Source organism: Pipra filicauda, unplaced genomic scaffold (genome assembly GCF_003945595.2).
Source record: "Pipra filicauda isolate LSUMZ 115617 unplaced genomic scaffold, ASM394559v2 scaffold333_size800053_pilon, whole genome shotgun sequence".
NCBI lineage: Eukaryota > Metazoa > Chordata > Aves > Passeriformes > Pipridae > Pipra > Pipra filicauda.
In genome coordinates this window covers 252,457-273,571 of record NW_024104458.1, presented here as the reverse complement: position 1 = coordinate 273,571, position 21,115 = coordinate 252,457, and the positions used below count along the sequence as shown (strand labels likewise).

The 21,115-nt window shown below is 49.4% G+C and overlaps 1 protein-coding gene across 10 annotated transcripts in view; it reads left to right on the top strand.

Annotated features, from left to right (window-relative positions):
* ZNF618 (zinc finger protein 618) overlaps positions 1-21,115 on the top strand; it is a 167,156-nt gene that overhangs the window by 130,554 nt on the left and 15,487 nt on the right. For 7 of the 10 annotated variants that reach the window (XM_027727101.2, XM_027727098.2, XM_027727095.2 and 4 more), the window contains 4 exons: positions 1,109-1,297; positions 4,688-4,771; positions 5,837-5,893; positions 20,665-20,742. In XM_027727101.2, the coding sequence (XP_027582902.1) occupies positions 1,109-1,297; positions 4,688-4,771; positions 5,837-5,893; positions 20,665-20,742 (408 nt within the window). The remainder of the gene's footprint in view (positions 1-1,108; positions 1,298-4,687; positions 4,772-5,836; positions 5,894-20,664; positions 20,743-21,115) is intronic. The other 3 variants (XM_027727092.2, XM_027727091.2, XM_027727094.2) reach the window with 3 other exon arrangements.

The following is a 21,115-nucleotide window of genomic DNA, read 5'->3' as shown; positions in this document are numbered from 1 at the left end:
GGTGCTGTTCCCTGGGATCGGTGCTGTTCCCTGGGATCAGTGCTGTTCCCTGGGATCAGTGCTGTTCCCTGGGATCAGTGCTGTTCCCTGGGATCAGTGCTGTTCCCTGGGATCGGTGCTGTTCCCTGGGATCGGTGCTGTTCCCTGGGATCGGTGCTGTTCCCTGGGATCAGTGCTGTTCCCTGGGATCGGTGCTGTTCCCTGGGATCAGTGCTGTTCCCTGGGATCAGTGCTATTCCATAGGATCGGTGCTGGTCCCTGGGATCAGTGCTGTTCCCTGGGATCAGTGCTGTTTCCTGGGATCAGTGCTGTTCCGTGGGATCAGTGCTGTTCCCTGGGATCAGGGCTGTTCCCTGGGATCAGTGCTGTTCCGTGGGATCAGTGCTGTTCCCTGGGATCAGTGCTATTCCATAGGATCGGTGCTGGTCCCTGGGATCGGTGCTGTTCTGTGGGATCGGTACTGTTCCATAGGATCAGTGCTGTTCCCTGGGATCAGAGCTGTTCCCTGGGATCGGTGCTGGTCCCTGGGATCAGTGCTGTTCTGTGGGATCAGTGCTGTTCCCTGGGATCAGTGCTGTTCCCTGGGATCAGTGCTGTTCTGTGGGATTAGAACTGTTCCCTGGGATCAGTGCTGTTCCGTGGGATCAGAGCTGTTCTGTGGCATCAGAGCTGTTCTGTGGGATCAGAGCTGTTCCCTGGGATCAGTGCTGTTCTGTGGGATCAGTGGTGTTCCCTGGGATCAGGGCTGTTCCCTGGGATCAGTGCTGTTCTGTGGGATCAGTGCTGTTCTGTGGGATCAGAGCTGTTCTGTGGGATCAGTGCTGTTCTGTGGGATCAGAGCTGTTCTGTGGGATCAGTGCTGTTCTGTGGGATCAGTGCTGTTCTGTGGGATCAGTGCTGTTCTGTGGGATCAGAGCTGTTCTGTGGGATCAGGGCTGTTCCCTGGGATCAGGGCTGTTCCCTGGGATCAGGGCTGTTCCGTGGATCCGCGGTGGCTCTAGTGCCCATGCAGGGATGGCTGAGCGTGGCTGTCGCGCAGCAGCTCCGGCAGGCCCAGCTCTGGGAGCTCACTGGCTGTGCAGGCACTAGTTCTGATGTTCATATCCAGAGTTCTCTCGATCTCCACTCTTCGTGGCAGTGAAGACCCAGACGAGCCAGTCCAGCAAAAAATCTCCGGCGTCCCTAAACCGCTGTTCCGGCCTCCTGCACCGCACCCCCTCCGGGGTCCCGCCCGCCTCCCAGTCCCAGATGTTCCGCACTCCAAATTCTGGATCCCCAGGAAGCAAGGCCATCACAGGTACCAATTGCCTTTCTACCGTCAACTTTCTTAACTGCTTAGTGTCCAGTCCTGCCCTGGGTTGGCTTTTGACCCTCGCTGGACTCAGTCTGCTCCATCCATGACTGTCCCAGAAAAGCTACTCCCAGAAGCCCTTGAATGGATTAGATCCTTTGGCACATTATAAATAAAAATTTACCTCAGCAGTAGATCTTTATAACCTCTTCCCAGTGAGAAGTTGGTTCTGTTAAGCATTGTGGTAATCACAAGGTTTTAAAAGTCCTTGTTTCAAATCCTGGCGTCACAAACTGAGGGGAGCTTCCTGACAAGGATTGGTGTGATGGCTTGTCAGGAATGGGGATTTTTGTTTGGTTTTCAGCACTGTTTGGCATTTAGTGTTTGTTTCCCTCAAGGTGATGTTTCCAGGGCCATGTCCATGCCTTTGGAAGTGAAATGGAGTACAGGTGTTTTCCCAGTGCTCCACTCCCCAGGAAACTCCGAGAGATAAACTGAGCTCCAGCAGAAAAGTCAATGTCACAGAACCGTTACAGAAGCATCAGAAAGCTCAGGTTGGGACTGATCCTCCCATTGTCTGTATCCTCCTTCTAAACAAGATCAAACCTTTTAAAAAAAACGTATTAAAAGAAAGCAAAGCATTAAAAGAAGCAACTGAAAAATAACAGTTAATAAATAGGGTGTGAGACATAATGTGACGTGCAGGCAGCTGGGAAGCACTCTCCTAAGTCTGTGGGATTGATGGATATGTATTCCAACTGCATGCAGCAGAAGGGCTGGTCAATTAGTTGGTGTTTAGATGCCCCTGAAATGTCTGGCAAGGGCAGATGCTGAGTACAGGGGTGGCTGTGCTGGGAGAGGATGCAATAGTGAACAAGGGGGGGTTGTTAGATACAACACACATCCACAGCTGCCGGAGCTTGCTGAGAGACCTGTCTTTTTACAGCTTGTGAATCCTGGGATTCCATATTGTTACTGCACCTCTTAGACATGGATATGATGTTTTTACTAATTTGAGGTCCGTCCAGTTCAACCAAGTCAGGAGTTAAAGCTGACAAACCTTTTTCATTATTTACTTAAACTTGCAACAACTTTTTCCAGTTTCATGTCTCACAAAAGTGGAAAAACAGGGAGCCCTCTTGGGCCAGAGGCCAGTCATCTGAGCAGAAACTGGGAGGTGTTTTTTGTAAGAGCACTCTTTTTCCCCCACTGCTCTAATGAAAAGTGGGTCAGAACATTGGGAATAAACTCAGAGCTGTTCTCTTCCTTTCCGGGGGAAGGAATCGCCGATGCTTGAGCCTGGTAGATGGATATTCACAAACTAATCCTAGTCTGGGGTCTCACCCCATCTGTCATTTCCATGGGGTCTTTCATGGCTGTGTCTTGTACAAATGCAGTCTGAGGGCTTCTGGAATTCCTGGTGCAAACATCTACCAGGAAGAATCTCCAGAAGTGGTGCCTTCTGAGTGCTGTGGTTAGAGACATTCCACATGGGCCTGGATAACTTCAGAGATAGGGAGGTACCACTCCCCTGCCAGGGCTTGCACAGACCCTTGGTAGAGTGGCACTGACTTGGTCTGTACAGATCAGTTTGCTTTGCACACAGAAGGTTCAGATACAGGAGAAAGAGAGAGCAGGTGGGAGCTGCCCTCTCCTGTGTGGGAAGGACACAGTAAGATCAGTAAGACCAAGCAGTTTTATTGCCAGACTTAGGGAAAAAAAAAAGGCCAGGGAATGAGGGCAAAACCACCATGCAAATTTTTTCCAAGCATTTTTGGAGACCTCCAACTCACTTCCAATTGTGACGTAAGCCAGGATTTGAACCTGGGTCTCTTGAGGGGATGGGTTGACCCAAACCATTTTGTCATGGTCTCTTTTTCCACTGTGCCATCTGATTTTAAGGCCTCTCATTTCTATTATTTATCTCTCAAGTAGGGTGCATAGATAATGTCTCCATTTCCTTTGCAGTCCTGTTTTGTGTGTTTCTGTTTTAATTCATTTGATTACCAGGTTTTTCTGTTCTCCTGAATTTTAGAAGGAGTTAGGAATGTAGTAGATTGAGAGTTTGAGAACCCTGCTCAGGACTTGGAAGGGTCCACTGGCGATTGGCTGGGCCAAAATCTGTGGGCTGGGACCTTCTTGCAGTTCAGGTTTTTGGTAACCTCACCAGCCCTACAGCCCGTGTGTATGAGCCACACTGCAGCACTGGGAGCCTGCAGGAGCTGGGGCCTCTGGGGAAGTCCTGGCAGCCGTTGTGACCACTCCATGGTCTGCAGAAATCCAGACTGAAATCATGGTCTGATACGAGTTTTCAACAGTGCCCATCACTCTGAATGAAGCACAGTCTGCAGGCTGAGAGCCCAGCAGAGCCAGGCTGTGTCCACGTGTCATTGGGTGACAGGGAAGGGTCAGTCCAGCACAGACCACACACAGTAGTTTGGCCAGCTAACATTTTTTTTTATTTCTAGTTTATCCTTTGAGTCACTACAGTAAATCCATTCGCCCAGATACTGCAAACCCTGTGAAGTGAGGCAAGACCTCACACTGTTTGTAGTGTTGAACTTGTGCTGAGGGACACCAGCTTGAGCAGGATGGGATCACTGAGCTGCGCTGTGCAGTGATGTGTCAGGACACTGTGGGCACTGCCAGGGTCAGGAGACACCTCTGCCCACGGGAAGAGGCCTCCCAGCACAGTTCCTGGGACGCTGCCCTGCGCTGTGGCTGCAGTGTGTGGAGCAGGTGCCCTGCCAGGGCCTGGCACCACACTCAGGGGAGCAGGGCCTGCCTGCTGGGCCCCGGGGAGACTGCAGGAGTCAGGGCAGTGTTGGGAAGCACAAAGGGTCAGAGGATGTTTCATAGCTTTTCCAGACATGGTGGGCAGGCTCTGAGACAGCCCTCCAGGCCTCCACTGGAATGTTTCCAGGAGGGTGTTTAGGAAGGGAATGCAGGTGACTGGGAAGCACAGGGAGAGCTGGCATCGTGCCTCTGTAGGTGACATTTTGGTGTTGTGGTGAGGTCCTCATTAGTGTGCAGACCTGATCACCTGTGCCAGAGGCTTTAAGAGCTGCTCATTGCCTTAAGGAAGAGTAAGATCAGGGTTGGGTTTTTTTGCAGGGGAGGAAACCATGACCTTTCTGGTTCAGTCAGGACTGGTGTTCATGGGCTCCCTAAGAGCCAATCCAGGCCACCTCAGCCAGAAGGCATTCAAGAAAAATACCTACCTGTTATGCCTTCACTGAATCTGTTCCATTTGCCTCCAAAACGAGGTATTTGGCCTTTCTGCTGTATTCAGGGTATGTGATTATGTGGCACAGGAGCATGTCGTCTTGCCTTCTGTCTGCATGGTTCTGCATCCACTGTTGACCAGTCACCATCCCTGCTTTGTTCTCCACACAGCAGAAAGTGCTTTCAGCAGAAGAGTGGAAGGCAAAGCGCAAAACAACTTTGAAGAAACAAACAGCAATTGCCAGAACTCCAGTGGTAAGTGAGTTCACCCCCTCCTGCTCTTGCTACCACGTTCCTCTCCAAGCAGGAATCAGCTGTGCTCAGTGATTGTTGATGTATTTGGGGCACTTTGGTTAAGCTCACAGGCAGCCAGCCCTCCTGGGGTAGTGCCCTTTTCTCCCTCCTCCCCAGGCTCCTGGCATTCCAAGCCTGTAAAAAAGGTGATATGGGAATCCTGCTCCCAAGGACCGGGTACTTTAGCATAGATTTTTCAGCGGGGAGCAAAGATGTGGAGGAAGGATGGATGGAGATGCAGCACTGCTCATGCTGTGTCCGTGTGTCAGTGCAGTCCTGGTGAAACAAAGCCAGCAACAAGCAAGAGAAGCTGAGCTGAGCACTGAGTGATGCTCAGTGCATGTTACAAGGGTGCTGAGTGTGGCAGTTTATTTACATGTCACTGTAACCAGCATCCAGCTGTTTGTGGGTTCACTGCATGGAGGTCACAGCGTACCAGATGTGGGACCAAAATACATCTGCTAGAAGGAATGAAAATTTACTCCACTTCTGGAGTTTCTTTTCATTTTAAGTCCAAGTGGTAGTAACGGAACATAACCACTGGCCTAGACAATTTTGTTTAGGTACACTGTTGACAGAGTTTTCTCTACAAGACTTTTATTCTTCCTGTGTATTGCCCTGCCTTCCAGTGGGCCACTGCAATTCTCTTGTGCTCCCTAATTGGAGCATGACAAACCAGATGAAATGTAATTTTGGCATCTTGGTGCAGAGATAAATAAGGTGCTGACAGAAAAGCCCGGTCTCCCTCCATTCCCCATCCAAGAGTACCAAAATGTGGTGTTTTCACTGCCTCTGGCTGGAATAGAGCTGGTTACAGGTCTGTTGGGGGGGTTGTATCTGCCTCTGAAGCAAATAAGACACTTTCTGGAGCATGCTGAAAAGGAAAGACATGGTGTTGGAAAACGCCCTTGTGGTAGCAGAGTGGATGATGGTGAATGGGGAAAAAAGTTGCTTGTTACTGAAATACTGCGTGTTATGTTTTGGGGAACAATCCTGTACTAATCCAAGCATTCACCACAATTACAGCTGGTCATTCGGGGACAGAAAAACCTAAAGAAAAGAGGTGTAAGCAGAACCCATCAGGTGAGCTCGTCTCTGTGTTTCAGGCCCTTGCACCCATTAGTCCTGTTCCACCTGGGGAGCTGCAGGGGCTGTTGTCAGGCAGCCCTGCCTGGCTGTCAGACACGGCTCAGAGCACTGTAGTTCACTGACTGCCAGAGCCAGCAGCCTAGTTTGCTGCCCTGAACGTGCCCCTGGGCTCTCAGCAGCTCTGCTCTGCTCCTCGTGTCTTGTCTTCTGTGGGTACTAGGAGTGGTTTGAAGGGTTTCAAAGCCTTGAAGTGCACACCTTAAAATGCCAGTATACCATTTGGGTCCCTGACTCCTCTGGGGCCCTTTGAAAGCAGCAGTCTGAGATTGTACCTTTTTTATTCCTGTAAATTTTACCTTTTTTATTCCTGTGAAGCCCTGTACAGCCTACAGGGCAAGGGCAAAAACATCTTCCTTCCTATCAAACAGCTCATCCCTAGAGCCAAGAAAGCTGCATTGTAAAACCTTCTGGCTGCAAACCTCTTTTTAAATTTGGGAGGAGATGAACGTGTAGCATGGGAGGGGGTCCAGGAACCACTGACAAGAAGCACACACGAGGAGTGACTGTATTTAGTCCAAAACTTGAGTTCTGTCTGAACTATTAAATACTGACCCACTGTTGCTGTGACACATCTCCCAGACTCTCCCTGGCATCTCCTTGTACCAGCTCACATCACACTCATCCTTCTCAATCTGTTTTTATCCAAGCTGCAACATTTAAAGCACAGGAGTAAAAGCTCACAGTAAAAACCCAAACAAAGCCAGAAATTCTTACAAACAGTAGAGTTTCATGGGATTTGCTGGTGTTCTTTCATTGTAAGGAGTGTTTCTGTTTGCACCACATGCAGTGTCAGTTTGTTTTAGTGGCTCAGTCTAGGGCCTGGCAGGCTGCAGGGGAGTTACAAGGTGCTCACCATATCTTTTGTTTGAGCCAGGAAACCTGAGGAACTCGAGTGAGCTGCTCAGGACTGGTTTGAGAGGAGTTGGGCTCTAGTTAGAAGCAGTTCCTTTCTGCATTAAGCAGCTGACACACTCCTCAAAGCCAGGCATGGGGATGCATAAACTTTTTCCCCTTTCCCCTTCCTTTATCCTGCATCCCCTTTTCTTCCCCAACCCTGTTTTCTCTTTGACTCCATTTTTGTGCTGCTTGCTGTGTGTCCCATTCAGTGCTCTTTTCCAGCTCTTGCTCCAAACCATTTCTCTTCTTTTATTCCTTCACATTGTCAGGAGTCAGTCCCAGTGGTTTCATTGACAGCAGCCTGGGTGAGCATGACCAGTTACTGAGAGTGTCACTGGTGATCAGAGAGGCCCTGGAAAGCTCTCAGGCATCCGTGTACTCAGGTGTCCAGGCAGGGCTCTCAGTAACTGCCTTTTGGAAGAGCTGGTGTGTCTTTGCCTCCCCATTTTCCTTCTTTCCATGGCTGTGTTTCAGTGGGGGCACAAACACCACATGGCTCAGTGTCATGTGTGGGACGTGAACTCTGGGGTAATTCTGGCTCTACTGGCCTGTCCTCCCTTGAGCCCCATCCAGCAGGGAAGCAGCTGGGGATAATGTGGTGGGGAATGACAGAAGGATGGACACTTCCGTCCTCCCACTCCCATCTGCTGCTTGTCACCACACTGCTGCTGCTGTAAGGAACAGTCACCAGGTTTGGGAGGTAAATGTAGGTCCCAGCTGAGCAGCCCAGGCTGTGTGAGTTGGCCTTGTTAAATGCATCATTGCACTCGCTCTCTGTGGATGTGAATTGTGCGTTGCAGGCTCAGGTAAAGAGATGTCAAAGGGAGCAGTAGGAGGTTTTTAGGCCACCCAGCTGGGGACATTCTGCTCTTTCCCCGTGTCATCATCCTGACTGCAGGGCCACAGACCCCTTCATGTCTGGCATGAGGGGGGAAGATGAGCAGAGCAGGAAGGTGAGCATCTAAAACCACCTAAAACAGACTTGGATGCAGTGCTGTTGGGAGTCCTGGGGGAGAATAAGACAACTAGAATGGAAAACGTTGGATTTCAGATGTCTCTCCCCTGTGCACAACCCTAGTCCTTGTCACAGTGAATGCAGGTACCTGATATCCTTGTCTGAGTGCCCTGGCATCCTACTGCCCATAAAACAGCAGTTGTGCTTGCATGGCAAACTCTGCTTTGTGGCTGGTTTGAGTCTCCTCCAGTAGCAGGTTTGTCTCCCAGCAGGGTGGGATGGAGCCATGGAATGGATGGAGAAGGACTCTTCAGCTGTCGTCCATGATATGATTGGGGAGTATCATTTGTATTCATGGAAAAGAGTCTCCACAGCCCCTTAAACTTCTTTTTGATGAAACCTGGAAGTTTCACAGTGCTTTAAAAATAGTATCCTGCTAAAATGTTCTAGTTACTCGCTTGTGCCGCCTCGAGAGCACAGGCAGCAAAGGTCCCAAGTCACGTGAAGCTTCTGTTTACCCATTGCTGAACTAAGGTCCAGAAAACAGTGCCATGACCTGATCCTGAAACACGGATGGGATGCAGATTCCATTGGGATGCAGAAGTTGTTATTCAGTGAGGTGCCATAAAACTGCTTTCAAGGAAACCCTCCCTGGTGGGGGTCATTTTGCTGAGTCTTGACACATGCTGGGGTTTTCTGGACTGAATTCTCAAGAGGCCAAACAATATTTCAAGGCCAACCTGTGTAATGCTCTTCTGCAAAAGCCAGTGATGATCAGCCTGAGCTTGGGAAGGGAAAACCGTGGAAAGGGGCAAAGCTGAGTGTTGTGTTCCACAGTGAAGATCCCTGCTGGGCCCTGCACTGGTGCACTCTGGAACCACACAGCTTCCAGGCTTTGGGATCTCCCTGTTGTCTCATCTTCTGTCTGGCTTCAGGAAACCTCAGGGGCAATGACCATCTCTACCTTTAGTGTTTACAGCCTAATCCATCTTAATCTGTTGGTTTGGACACTATGGATGACTCCATTGTCAAATAAAAGCCAAGAGGGATTAAGAAAATTGTGAGAATTCAAAAGGAAAAATAAAAGCAAAAGGGAGAAAAAAAGCTCTTTAGTTTCGACACCTTAAAATACAGCCATCAAAGGAAAAATCTAATTGAAATTGTCAGAGTTTGTTGAAGTCTAAACTTGCTCGATGTTATGAATGTGAAAGAGAACAGTTAAAATTATGTAGGGAATTGGGAAATATTTTGAACTTTTGAGGTTGATTTAAGCTGTATAAATATGTCTCAATTTCATCTGCTGCATTAGGGAACTATTACTGTCAGAACTTCCAGTGCAACAAATTTTAACATTTACAGTTTTTAAAATGTCAACACTTCTCATTCCTATTTGCACAGGGAAGCTTTGCTTTCCAGCACTGTTTATTCCAGACTGGAGAGAGGGTCAAGGGAAGTATCTTCTTTTTTTGAATCGGTTTGTGCCAAGCTGAGGTGAGATTGAGACCAAAAAAAAAATTTATTTCCTCCTTTCGATTTAGAGTAGAAATTCTTGGAAAAGCCTGAGAATTGCCAGTTCTCAGGATTTAAAGGACATTGAACTAAATTTTAAACATGCATTCAGTTGGATTTTCAGAAATGACAAACCTGTTGGTCTGTCATTACTCTACAACATATTCCTAATTCCCATCAGTTGCAGCATTGAACTATTTCAAGCAAAAGGATAATTAGAAATGTCTCATTCACCACTTGCCACATAAAACCAGTATGTTTAGCCTGTGTTAGGCAGGATGTGTAGTTCTTTCTTGCTTAGCAGCTGAGCAGAACTAACCTTTAGTTTTACGGGAAGCGGCAAAAAGACAGAGTGTGAATCAGCGTTAAACTCATGATTAAATCTCCTGAAGCTCAGTTTGGGGGTGCTGGGAGCAGACCTGAGTCCCCCCACAGCTCCTGGTGCAGCACCACGAGTTCAGGTCCTGCTCTTGCCCTGCAGTGCCGGGTCCCCCAGTGCCCCTGGGTGCATGGCCAGACTGAGACACTCAGCAGTGGTTCCTGCCAAATTCCTGTCCAAAAAAGCTGTTTTGCATTGGCAGTGAAGGTGGTCATGGGGCCCATGTGGGAGGAGCTGGCTTAGGAGTGTTACAAACACTGAGATCTTCCTCCTTCCCTGCTGTGGCCATACATCCCCTTCTGCTTGTTCTCTGCACTCCAGTGCTCGCACAGCCCATCCGGTGGGACTTCTGCTGGAGGACATGACTTTTAGGTTAGGATTTTTGGTGGGTAAGTGCAACTTTGGGGTTTGGCCTTAATAATTCTTGATTCTTGATCACAATGTGATGTTAGCACAGCCTGTTTCTCTGCCTCTGGGGCACACCCAGCTGCCTCACAGGGTCTGTCAGCTGGGCCTGAGCACAAATACAACTCACATTACAGTGGTTCATCTCCTGGTAAATCTCCTTCTCATCTAGTAGCTGGTTTGTGACTTCCATGGAGTTGGGAGGTCCAAAGACCAAGTCTGAGGAGTAAGGAAATGGGAGGGAGTTGTTCTGTGAGCTCCTACAGTTGTGCAGGGAAAAAGGGAATGCTGATGACAAGGGAAGGGGGAACACAATTGCACAAATACATAGAGCTGAATTTTCAAAGCAGCCTGAAAGGGCTGTGCCCAGAAGAAGGTGTTACGACCCGCCCCAGGAAAAGAGGGGGGGGGGGGTAACCCAGGTTTTATCAAAAATTCCTTTGGGGTGGATTAAAGCGAAACGACACTAAATAATCGGTGTATGAAAACATATATTGATAAGATTTATTTTAACAATTTTGAATCAATAGGTAAGCTAACATTTTTGGGTGCTGTCATAATCAATAGGTAAGTTAACATTTTTGGGTACTGTCATAATCAATAGGTAAGCTAACATTTTTGGGTGCTGTCATAATCAATAGGTAAGCTAACATTTTTGGGTGCTGTCATAACCTTTCTGGGGAGGAGAAAAATGCATAGGGGAGAGAAAGGCAGGATAAGAGCAAGGGAGAGTAAGGGAAAGAAAAGCTGAGAGTGGACAGATGTCCGTAGTCACCGCCCACGGGGTCCAGCGATGAAACTTGATAGCTGCAGCTTCCATGTCTGTCACTTGAAGTGGTGGTCTTGATCTGCTGGGGGTGAAGGAGGGAAGCCCCCACACTCCAAGAAGTTATGAATTATCATATCCATGGTCAGTGTCACGGGCCATGCCTCGAGCCTCCAACCTCTCCCTGGGCCCTGCGCAAGAGCTGCTGTGTCTGGCCTGGCTCCCGCCTTTCAAGTTTAGCAGAGGGAGGGCGGGTCCTGATTGCTCATCAGATGTATCAATAGTCAAAAGCCTGCAAGGTCAGTTCTTGTCTTTTCAGGACTTCACACCTCCAGCACTGGAGGGAGGGAGGGTCTTGATTGCCCATCAGATGCATCAATAGTCAAAAGCCTGCAAGCTCAGCTCTTGCCTTTTCAGGACTTCACACCTTCAGCACTGGAGGGAGGGAGGGGCCCGACTGCTTATCAGAGGTATCATGCAAGTCAAAAGCCTGCAAAAGTCTCATAGAATGCATAAATCATTAACAATTTCAGTCTCTGACAGAAGGGTCACCATCTGAGTGAGAATGAGAGTAACCCAGGGAGAGGCTTCAGTCGAGAAAGTGTCGCTTTGCTCAGTTGCATAAGTAAGTCATTGTGTCCACGGGGCATTTGTATGGAATGAGGTTCCCAGGAATGAACTGTTTATTTTTGGTGCCACATTCATTTAAGCTGTTCCAGACTTGTCATGTTGAGCAGGCAGCTTGTAGACAGGAAGAAAGATATGTGGGTTAAAATAACCACTCAGCAGCCAGTCTCTGCGGGTGATATCCTGCCAATTGCTCAAGAGCCCTGGACACCAGGAAAGACATGAGGCAATGCATATGAAAGCACTGAGGCAATGAGCAGTCAGCAGAACTGGGACAGCCAGGCATAGCAGCTGGATTGCAATCTGCAAGTACATATCCTGGGCTGGGCTGGGGCTGGGCAGGACGTGGCCAAAAGAATCGCTGAGAGAACAAAGTATGGGCAGAAAAATGTGCACTATCAATTTTGCCTGGAGAATCTATGGAGTGAAAGATTAGCAAATCCCCAGTGCAGGGTGATTTATCATTAATCATTCAAACTTTGTGACTGTTCCCTGGATAGGTGGCTTTAGTGGAAGTGACTGTGCTGTGGCAGGGACATGACTGTGCATGGAATAAAAAATGTTCCATAATAAATTTAAAGACCAGAAAAATCCCAACAGAGTTTCCTCACACACAATAGCATTGTATCAAGTGCCTGAACTCCTTTTTCAGACTGACAGTGGTTTTCCTGTGTGTAGAAAGCCAAGCATAACAAGGAGACTGCGTTAGCGCTTCTGACTGGAGAGCAGCCAGAGATGATGTTCAGAATTCCTTGTGGTGTTTTAAGTGGTGAATGCCAGTGCTGTGGGCTGTGTGCCTGCTCCAGATCAGGTTCACTTCTGGGGGGACAGTAAAGTGCTGTGGTTTGCCCCTCAAATGCTTTTGTGCAGCTGGGCTGCTGAAAGAGCCCTTTAGTGCCTGGGGCCAGGGGACAGTGCAGTGCAGAGAATCCATGTGGTCACTGAGTGAGGACAGCACTTCCCAGAGCAGACACCCAGAGCACAAACAGCGAGAACGGTGCCTAGAGGAGCCTGCCCTGTGCCCTGTGCTCAGCAGGACCAGATTAGGAACTTGTTTCAGTGAAGATCTTGTCCAGGTACAGACCTCCCCAGCTGCAGTGGCACTCGGTGCAGTACAGGTGACAGCACTGTGTGAAGTGATCAGCAGTGTTCCATATCCAGGTGGTGCCTTCCATGCATCCCCTTCCACAGCACTGTCTACTCATGTCCTTACCAAGCATCATCGATGCCTTCATCTTCATTCCTCACTGGCTGGCCCTGCCAGCTGGAGCCCCGTTCAGCAGCTCATGTCCTCAGCACAAGGGGTTATGTAGCATGAAGGCTCACTGTGTTTGACCCGTGCAGTTAATGAGGCCAGTTCTCCTTCCAAGCAAACGAGGCCGAGTCTGTCAGAGAGCCCCGAGAGCTCATGGATGTGTCAGTTCACAGCTTCAGACCTGAGGCCATTCTGTAAATGCTCTGAAGCAATGACAGAATAATGTTAAATACAGTAATGATTCCTTCCTTTCTGCAGTGGTCTGACACTAAAGGACCTCACTTGAGAACTGTAGGAAACTGGTCTGAGGTGCTGAGAACCACTGGTCCTGTTCCAGGGCACTGTGGAATGGATGTAAACAGCCCCTGATTGCCCAAGGGCTCATTAAGCATCCAGGTTTCCATTCCTTTCAGTCACACCTTGCAGAGAGGCAGCTTGCAAGGTGTGCATGGAAATGTGCATTCTCAGCCTGAAGTAATTGCACTGCTTAGGAACTCTCTGCTTTGGCATCCAGAGGGGCTGAAACACCCTGGTATTCCTTGCAAGCTTCAGTTTGAGGAAGCCACACAGTGAATCTGGGAATTTGCACCTGGAGCGCCAAAGAAAGCATTTGTAAAGGGTTTCTTGCCCCCTTGGCTTTTACTCTGTGGGCTTCCCCATATGACTGTTTCCATTACTGTAGCACAGTGTGTATGTTAAAATCTCTGGATGTTTGAAAGTGGGAAGGAAAGATGCAGAATCCTGGCCATGAAAAACTCAGCAAGACAGGGAGAGAAAATTCCCAACTGGACATGTCGGATTTTGTGATAAATGGAGCCACCCATCCTGCCCCAGTTAACTCTGGAAGTGCAGAGTGTGGATAAGGATCAGGGAGCAGATAGAGCTGTGCAGCTTGCAGTGAGGTCTCTGCCAGTCTCAATATTTAAATCTCTCTTTTTTGCAAAAACCAGAAGTCCCCTGATTTCAAATACTTTCTCACTTTTACAAAGTAAGTGTGATGGGTGTCTGTGGGGCACAAAGGCAGGACTGCCCTCCCCACAGCCCTGCTGCCCTGCCCTCTTGGCATTTTTCATCAAGAAATGGTTTTTTTATTATGAGTCCAGGTGTCAAAGAACAAAATGCTCTGTGGGTCTGGTTTGAGTTTAAATGCAGCAGAAATCCTTCAGGGTGTTTCTGTGCAGTATGGGGCTGTTAGACCACTTCTTTACAGCCATCAGGGTTTTTTGTGAAATATGCCAATAATACATGTTCTGAGAACAAGATTTGAAAATGAGCCCATATTTAAGTTACATATACACACAGAAAAACTAGTCATCATGGCCCAGCTCAATAAACACCTGTGCAGAGCCAATTCCCTTTGGCCTGGGAGCACGGATGAGGAACGGGAACCCAGTGGGGATCAGGCAGGAGGGGAAGGAGAGCAGATCTGGCATGGGCAGGCATAGGTGGTCTCTGCTGGAGATTCTGCCCTGTGTTCTTGATGTTTTCAGCAGGTGGAGCTTCTTCCTTTGCCTTCCATTGTGTTTAGTTCCTGCTTGATTTGTGTCGGGATTTTAGGGGTGATACCGTTTGCACCAACCTGGTAATCCAGGCCAGTCCTGAGTGCTGCACCCTGAGCATGGTCACAGTGAGAGAGGATGTGTGTTCTTCTTCCACTCACAAACCTGAGAGAGAATGGAGAGCTTTATTCAGAACAGGAGAGTTCATGTGGGAAGAGAAATCCAGTTAGTGCCAACACGTTTGATGAGGGTGGTGCATTCGGGACTCTCCTTTTTAGAGCTTCAGAGCACCCTGTTACCCAACACCTCTTACTGAGCTGGCTGGAAGTGACAGAAGTTCTGCTTTCAAGAAACTTCCACTGATTTTTGGGTGTGATGGCATTTTTAGGAGCCTGCTGCTGGTTCTACTGTCTTGTTTCATGGGTTTGTGTTGAAGGGCTGGGAAGATGCAGTTACAGTGTTGGCAGAGCTAAAGCCTGTGCAAACCTTGGGTGGGAATGCTGAGAATTTTCTCTCACAGTCCTTCTGCATTTGTTTTTCCTCAAGTTGTGGACAGAAGTGTTGAAATGTGGGTCTTTTCTGTTGAAGAAAGAGCTGCCTGGGGCTCTCCCTGAGCTGCTGTTGGGTGTCACTGGGTGTCACTCCAAGCACCTCAGGGCACTTTTTCTTCAAACTTTCTGTTAAAGCTCTCAACTTGTGTTCTCTCCTGGCCTCAGACCAGGCTCTGCTATTTTCCCTGGCTTAGATGTGGCAATGAGAGTTAACATGGGAATTAGAGTGATTTATTTAACCTAAGCACAAGTACTAGTTTCCCTCTGCCTTGGCTCACACAGCTGCTGCCTTGCTCTGGGGCCTTGCTCGCTGCGTGTACGTAAAGCACTAATAAAAGTGTCTAATAACAGCCCTGGGGAAAGAGGTTTTAAATTGTACAACCAAATGTGAGCATCAGTTCTGTGTGGCTCAGGAGACTGAAGAGGTTTCAGCAGCTGCTGGTGCTTTAGATTTCTGTGGAGGTGTTTTCAGAGAGGACCTGAGCAGCCAGTAAGGGTGACATGGTGGCACGTCTTGTCAGAGCAGAGAGGGACCTGCCTTGCAGAGGAGGTGGTTTTTTGGGAAGGATGCTTTGGGGGAGAAGCTTTGTGCTCAACAGCCAACACCCAGCCAAATGCCACTTTTAGGGGAGGAATCTCTGTGGTGCTTGACAGGAGACCGGATGCCATTGCTTGGGGCTGCTGCAATGCTGGAGTTCAGGCAGATTACCAGGGGCTGTTCCAGGTGCCCTGGGATGGGGGGTTGCAGTTCCAAAGGCACTGCTTGCTCACAGCAGATTTTCTTTGCTATCCACTGCACAATCCTTCTGCATTGTGGGAAAAGTCAGGAATAAGAGTCAGACTTCTCTGAAATCAGCTGCCTGTAGCTGCCATGTCGTTTCTGCTCAGACAGAGCATGTTCAGAGTGATTTCCTCCTCTCAGATTTTCAAATATTTTGCCACAGAAGCAGACAACATGTTTGGACAATACTCTCAGGCACATGAAGGGACTGTTGGGGTGTCCTGTGCAGGGCCAGGAGTTGGACTGGATGGTCCTTGTGGGTCCCTTCCAGCTCAGGATTTTCTGTGATTCTGTGGTTCTATAGGAGCTGTTCAGTCAGGGCCCAGGCTCAGCACGGTGCAGTCCTCAAGTTCCTGGAGAGAGGAGCAGTGCTTGAGAGACAACCAGGCAGGGAAGGAACAGGGAGCACGGGGACAGCACAGGAACAGAGAGCACAAGGACAGGGGACACAGTGACAGCACAGCTCAAGAAAAACCTGCTGGGTCTGCCATGGGCTGGGTCAACGGACAGGCAGCGAGGAAGGAGGGATTGAAGGAGGAAGAAGGGAGTGGAGGAGGAAGGAGATGGAAGAAGATGGTGGGTGGAGGTAGTGGGGGAGCAGCAGAGGTACTGTGCTATACTCAGTGTTGTACCCTATGCCACATGGAAGGCCTGGCCTTGCAACATTTGCCATTTCATACAGATTTTGCTGCCAAATTTAAGCTGCAGGGTTTGCAGAAGGCTTCTGAACATGCAGCAACAACACAGAGCCAGAGGGACAGCAGGGCCAATGGGCACCCTCAGGAGGGCCAGATGTTCATGATTTCTCTTCCTTTTTGGACATTTTGGGCTGTGAGGAGGAGTGCTCTGGAGGCGGTTCCATGAGCTCTCTGCCTGTCACCTCTCACCCAGCAGCGGTTGCTTGGGGTGAGCTGTGGAAAACAGGAGAGGAAGGGAAAGCTTCTCCTGCAGGCTGGTGAATCTCTCCCTTGAGATCCAAGTGTGAAGGAAGGTTGTGTGAGTGCAACAGCCCTACTGGGAATGGTGGGGTTTGGGGATGCTGTAGCCACTGTCCTGCACCAGCCTAGGAGGGCTCAGGGGACTGTGGTGGGAACTGGAGTCCCAACCCGCAGCACGAGCCAGCCAAGGACAGAGCAGGAGCCCAGCTGGCACCAGCAGCTGTTCAGCATCTGCAGACAGAGGAAGCTTGGAGAAAGCAGAGCTCCCTCCTCCCCAGCCCAAGGGAACAGGGCTGGAAGGGTCACAGCACCTGGCACTGCTCAGAGGCCCGTGGGCCCAAGGGAGAGCTGAGAACCTGGCTGAGCACATGGAGCTAAGGGCTGGGCTTTCTCATCAAAAGGATGTACTGCTGCTCCTGCCACAGCTCCCACCCCCTCAGATGTGGAACAGCAAGAGGAATTGGTTACTGAGGCACAGAGGGGCTTGGGAAGGTGAGGGAGAAGGTTTCAGCAGTGTGAGACAGGCTGGCTGGGCAGTCCTGCTGCAGGCTGGAAGACTCTTGAGCCGTGCCGTGAGCTGCCTCTGCTTTGCTCATCCATAAGGCCTGCCTTGGCCACCCAAAACTGTTGGGGCTGGGGGGAGCACAGGTGTTCCGGGGGTCTGTATGGGCACCACAGAGGGGCCTCAGCTTTCCTTGTACCTCTACCAGCAAAGCTGAGAAGAACAGGAGAGGTTTCTGGTTGAAGCACTTGTGGGAAGACCTGTGAGCACCTTGCTGAGCTCAGCCCACCTGGAGGAGAACAGATCCCTCTGGATGTGGAAACCTCAGCCTGGGCAAGAGAGAGGGAAGCTGAAATTCTTTTGGGGAAGGGAGGGTCCTGCAATGCTGTGGGGGGGGACGACTGTGCTCCTGAAAGGAGAACAGGCACAAGTGTGGCTCACAGGGTATGCAGAGTAGTTCTGACAACTTTTCTATTTTACCTTTAAGTTGCAAGAGAACTCAGAGGGAAGGGGTTTTACTCACTCTGTTACCAGCCTAGGTGAACAGTTTTTTTCCAGTGGTGACTTTTCCCTGGTTTTGGATACCAGTTGCCTCTTCCTTGTCTCCACCTTCCAGATCCCTCTTCCTCTTCTAGACTGACACATTCCACCGTACTTCCAAGCAGCCTGACTGCTCCCAGCTCTGTGCTGTGGAGCCTGAGGGGCTGAGAAGCTGAAATCTCAGAAGTATGAGGGTTGAGGAAGCTCTGGAAAGTAAAGTGAGTTCATTCATTCATTCCCACAGGGATTCTGCACATCCTCCCAAGTGTCCCTTCCTTCGTTCCCGGGAAAGACTTTGGAATTGTCGGGTGAATTTAAATTTTATCCTTAGTTTTAACTTAACTCATTTTCATTTATGGCAAACTGTAGACTTGTGTGACTCTTTGTCTCAGAAGTATTTAGAAAATGTTTTGGCATTTTCAGAATGTGAAATCAGTTTTTTTAAGTAGATGGTAATTTTATTTCCAAAGTTGGACATTTCTAGAGTAGAACAGAAGGGGCAGCTTTTGAAAATGGGATGAAAATCAACACAATTTTTCTGAGAAGAGTCAGAAATGAGAGGCCTGTCAGAGTTATGAGTGCACTGAGCACACAGGGAGGAGCTTGAGATGAAGAACTGTGGAGATCGTGGTGGTCATGACATGATGGATAGAGATGGGAGAACCCAGGAAAGGACTGGTCTGGGGTGCAGGGGAGTCAGTCAAGGGGAGAGATGGAAAGACAGCACAGGTTTATGGTGATAAAATAGCTGAGAATACAACAGGAGGAAGGTAAAGCAGCTCAGAGAGACAATCAGCTGAGAAGGAAATGTGAGTGAAAGAAGAGGGTAAAATGAATGTGGGAAATGTGCTGGTTGGAGAGTCCTGGCTGGGTGTAAGGGATTTGCTTCCCAGTGAGGCACCCTGTGACTGAGCTGAGGAGGAGCTGTTCTGGTGGCTACTGGAAACCTGCTCCCAGGTCAGCTGTGGAGTTTGTGTGGGAGCAGAGAGGGGCCTTGAGAGTGCAGCAGTGAGGAGTGGGCTCCCTCATCACAGCTTTGTGTGGCCCAGGTCACTACAGGCAGCGATGGCAGCAGGGAATGCACATCCCTGCTGGTGTTCAGGGGGCACACAGAGAGCTGGCAGTGTCCAGGGAAATGTGGGGTGACATGTCCAGCTGTCAGCATTCCTGAAGCACCTCAGAGGTACAGCAGGGTCTGTTCTCCCCGCTCGGTGTAGGGACAGGGGCTCCAGCAGGGCAGTGGAGCAGAGAGAGGGGGTCACTGAACTGCTCTGGCTGCAGCACCACAGCCCTTCTGACCTGTCAGCAGCAGGCAGCAGGCCCTTGGAAGTGTGACTGCTTTCATTACATTAATGAAATGTTAATTTTGACACTTGAAGGGGAGTCAAGTTTGAGACATTTCCATCTGAGGAAACTGGGCTCTGTGAGCAGCAAAGAGGTGGGTCTGTGACACAGGTCAGGTCATCTGACACTGAAATAGTGAAGAGGGATGGTTTGCACCTGCCTGGGGTCTTTTTCTCTCTGATAATTACAAAATAAGTCTAAACAATTTGATTACATTGTACCTCTTATGACATTTTACCACAACTATTTCACTGCTGATCATTTCAGCAGAAACAGCCAGTCCCTGTTAATTCCCAAGGCCTGAAATCCCAAAGTGCCAATCAGCTGTCCAAGTCTTCCCTTTTTTTCACAAACACAGATACTTAAGTACCGTACTTCCAAACTTCCTTGCTACAGCAAAACCCAGGAGTAGCATCACAAGCAAACACAGTGAGTTAAAGCATTGAGCACAACTCCAGATGGAGCTGGCTCTGTTGTTTAAGAGGCTGTAGGTTCTTTGGGAAAGGTTTAACCTCATAGCATGTAAGTACAGACTGTTCGTGGTCTCTTGGGTGTTTTTCCTCACAGATTCCCACAATCATCAGGTAAATTCTGGAGTTTGCTACCTGACACAGACTACAGACTTCTTACAGAGTATAGCCAAGGCAGGCTTGTGCTCTCCTGGGTTTTGGGTCTTCCTCCCTGGATGCTAGTGCTTTTGCTTATTCATTGATGCAGAATGAGTATGTTTTTCCCTTTGAACTTAGATCTAGATTTCTGAAATATTGTAGCAACAGACCCTGCTCTGTGTGTGTGCCAGGCATTTGTATGCAAAGTTGTTTATATGCCACTCTGCTGCTCCAAACCAAAATACCACAGTCTAAGAGGTGGCAGTGCTGGTGTAGCTGCAGGGATAGAGGCAAACTGTAATGTTACCATATCTCAGCACTGTAGTTCGAGATCACATCTGTCAAATAATGCACTCAACTAATACTGTTTAAACAGGCAACTGCAAACATTTGCTATTAGGTTAATTCAGTGGAAAAAATGCACTTTCAACACACTGGCCGGAACAGAGCTGAGTGTATCTTTCAGCTCACAAGGGAGCTCTGCACCCAGCTCTTTCCTGACTCCAGCTCATCCATATTCCTCTGGCACATGGCTCTCCTGCTCTGCTCTCAGTCTTCCAGCACAACCCTGATTTCTGTGCTTCCTGCCCCCCACCTCTCCTTCCCCCAGTGACCTGCTGCCGCCCAACCCCGTGGACTCAGCGGGCCCTGTCTCACTGCACTTGTTGGCAGCCACAAAACCAGCTGAGTTCCCCCATGGCACTGCTGCACACCCCAGCTTCGGAGCTACAGGATTGTTCACAACCCAGTGCTCCTTGTCTTACTCAGGAAAGGCAGCAGAGACTGGAATTTGACAGAACTTACCAAGCTTTGCTCACAGGCTTAGAAAGAACAGGGATGTGCTAAAAGCAACCTGAGGGAGTGGCAGTGTGCAGCCTCCCAGATCTGTGTGCAGATCCACAGGGATCCCCCCACATACCCCGGCAGGTGCTTCCCTCCAGTGTCAGTGCTGTCCCTCTGCCATCCCGGGCCTCCCCCTGGCAGTGCAGTGAAGCAGGAGGAAGCACACCCGGCCCCAGCCCAGGCAGCAGTGACGTGCCCGAGGTGTCCCCAAGGTCCGGCCCCGCTGCTGTACAGCCTGCAGTGTGCACGTGTGCTGCTTCCCTGCATACTCTGTGTAATTCTTCTGAACTGATTTCTCCCAAACAGAGCCTTACACCTGTGGAGCTTGTGGAATCCAGTTCCAGTTTTATAACAATCTCCTGGAGCACATGCAGTCCCACGCAGGTAAGCCGGGCACTTGGACTCGCTGCAGGCGGAGAGTTCAATTCTGCACTGCTGCCTGTGCTGACCCCCGTGTGTGTCCACAGGGCTCTCTGTGCTCCCCCTTCCCAAAGCCCCAGTCATTTCACCTGCAGCAAACGTGGACTCTCAAAGGCTACAGCACGCAGGCTCAGGGTACATCCTAAATATTGCTCCTTTCCATAGAAGAGGAGGATCATGCCCTGCTAGCACAGAGCACATCACACTACTCATGCCCTTTATCCAAAGGTATCTAGAGAATCCTCAATGCATAAGATCCTGCAACAGGTTAAATCCCTCCTCCTCCCAAAGGAGTAGTTCTCATGGAAGCAAACAAACCAAAAACACTTGCAGGGCA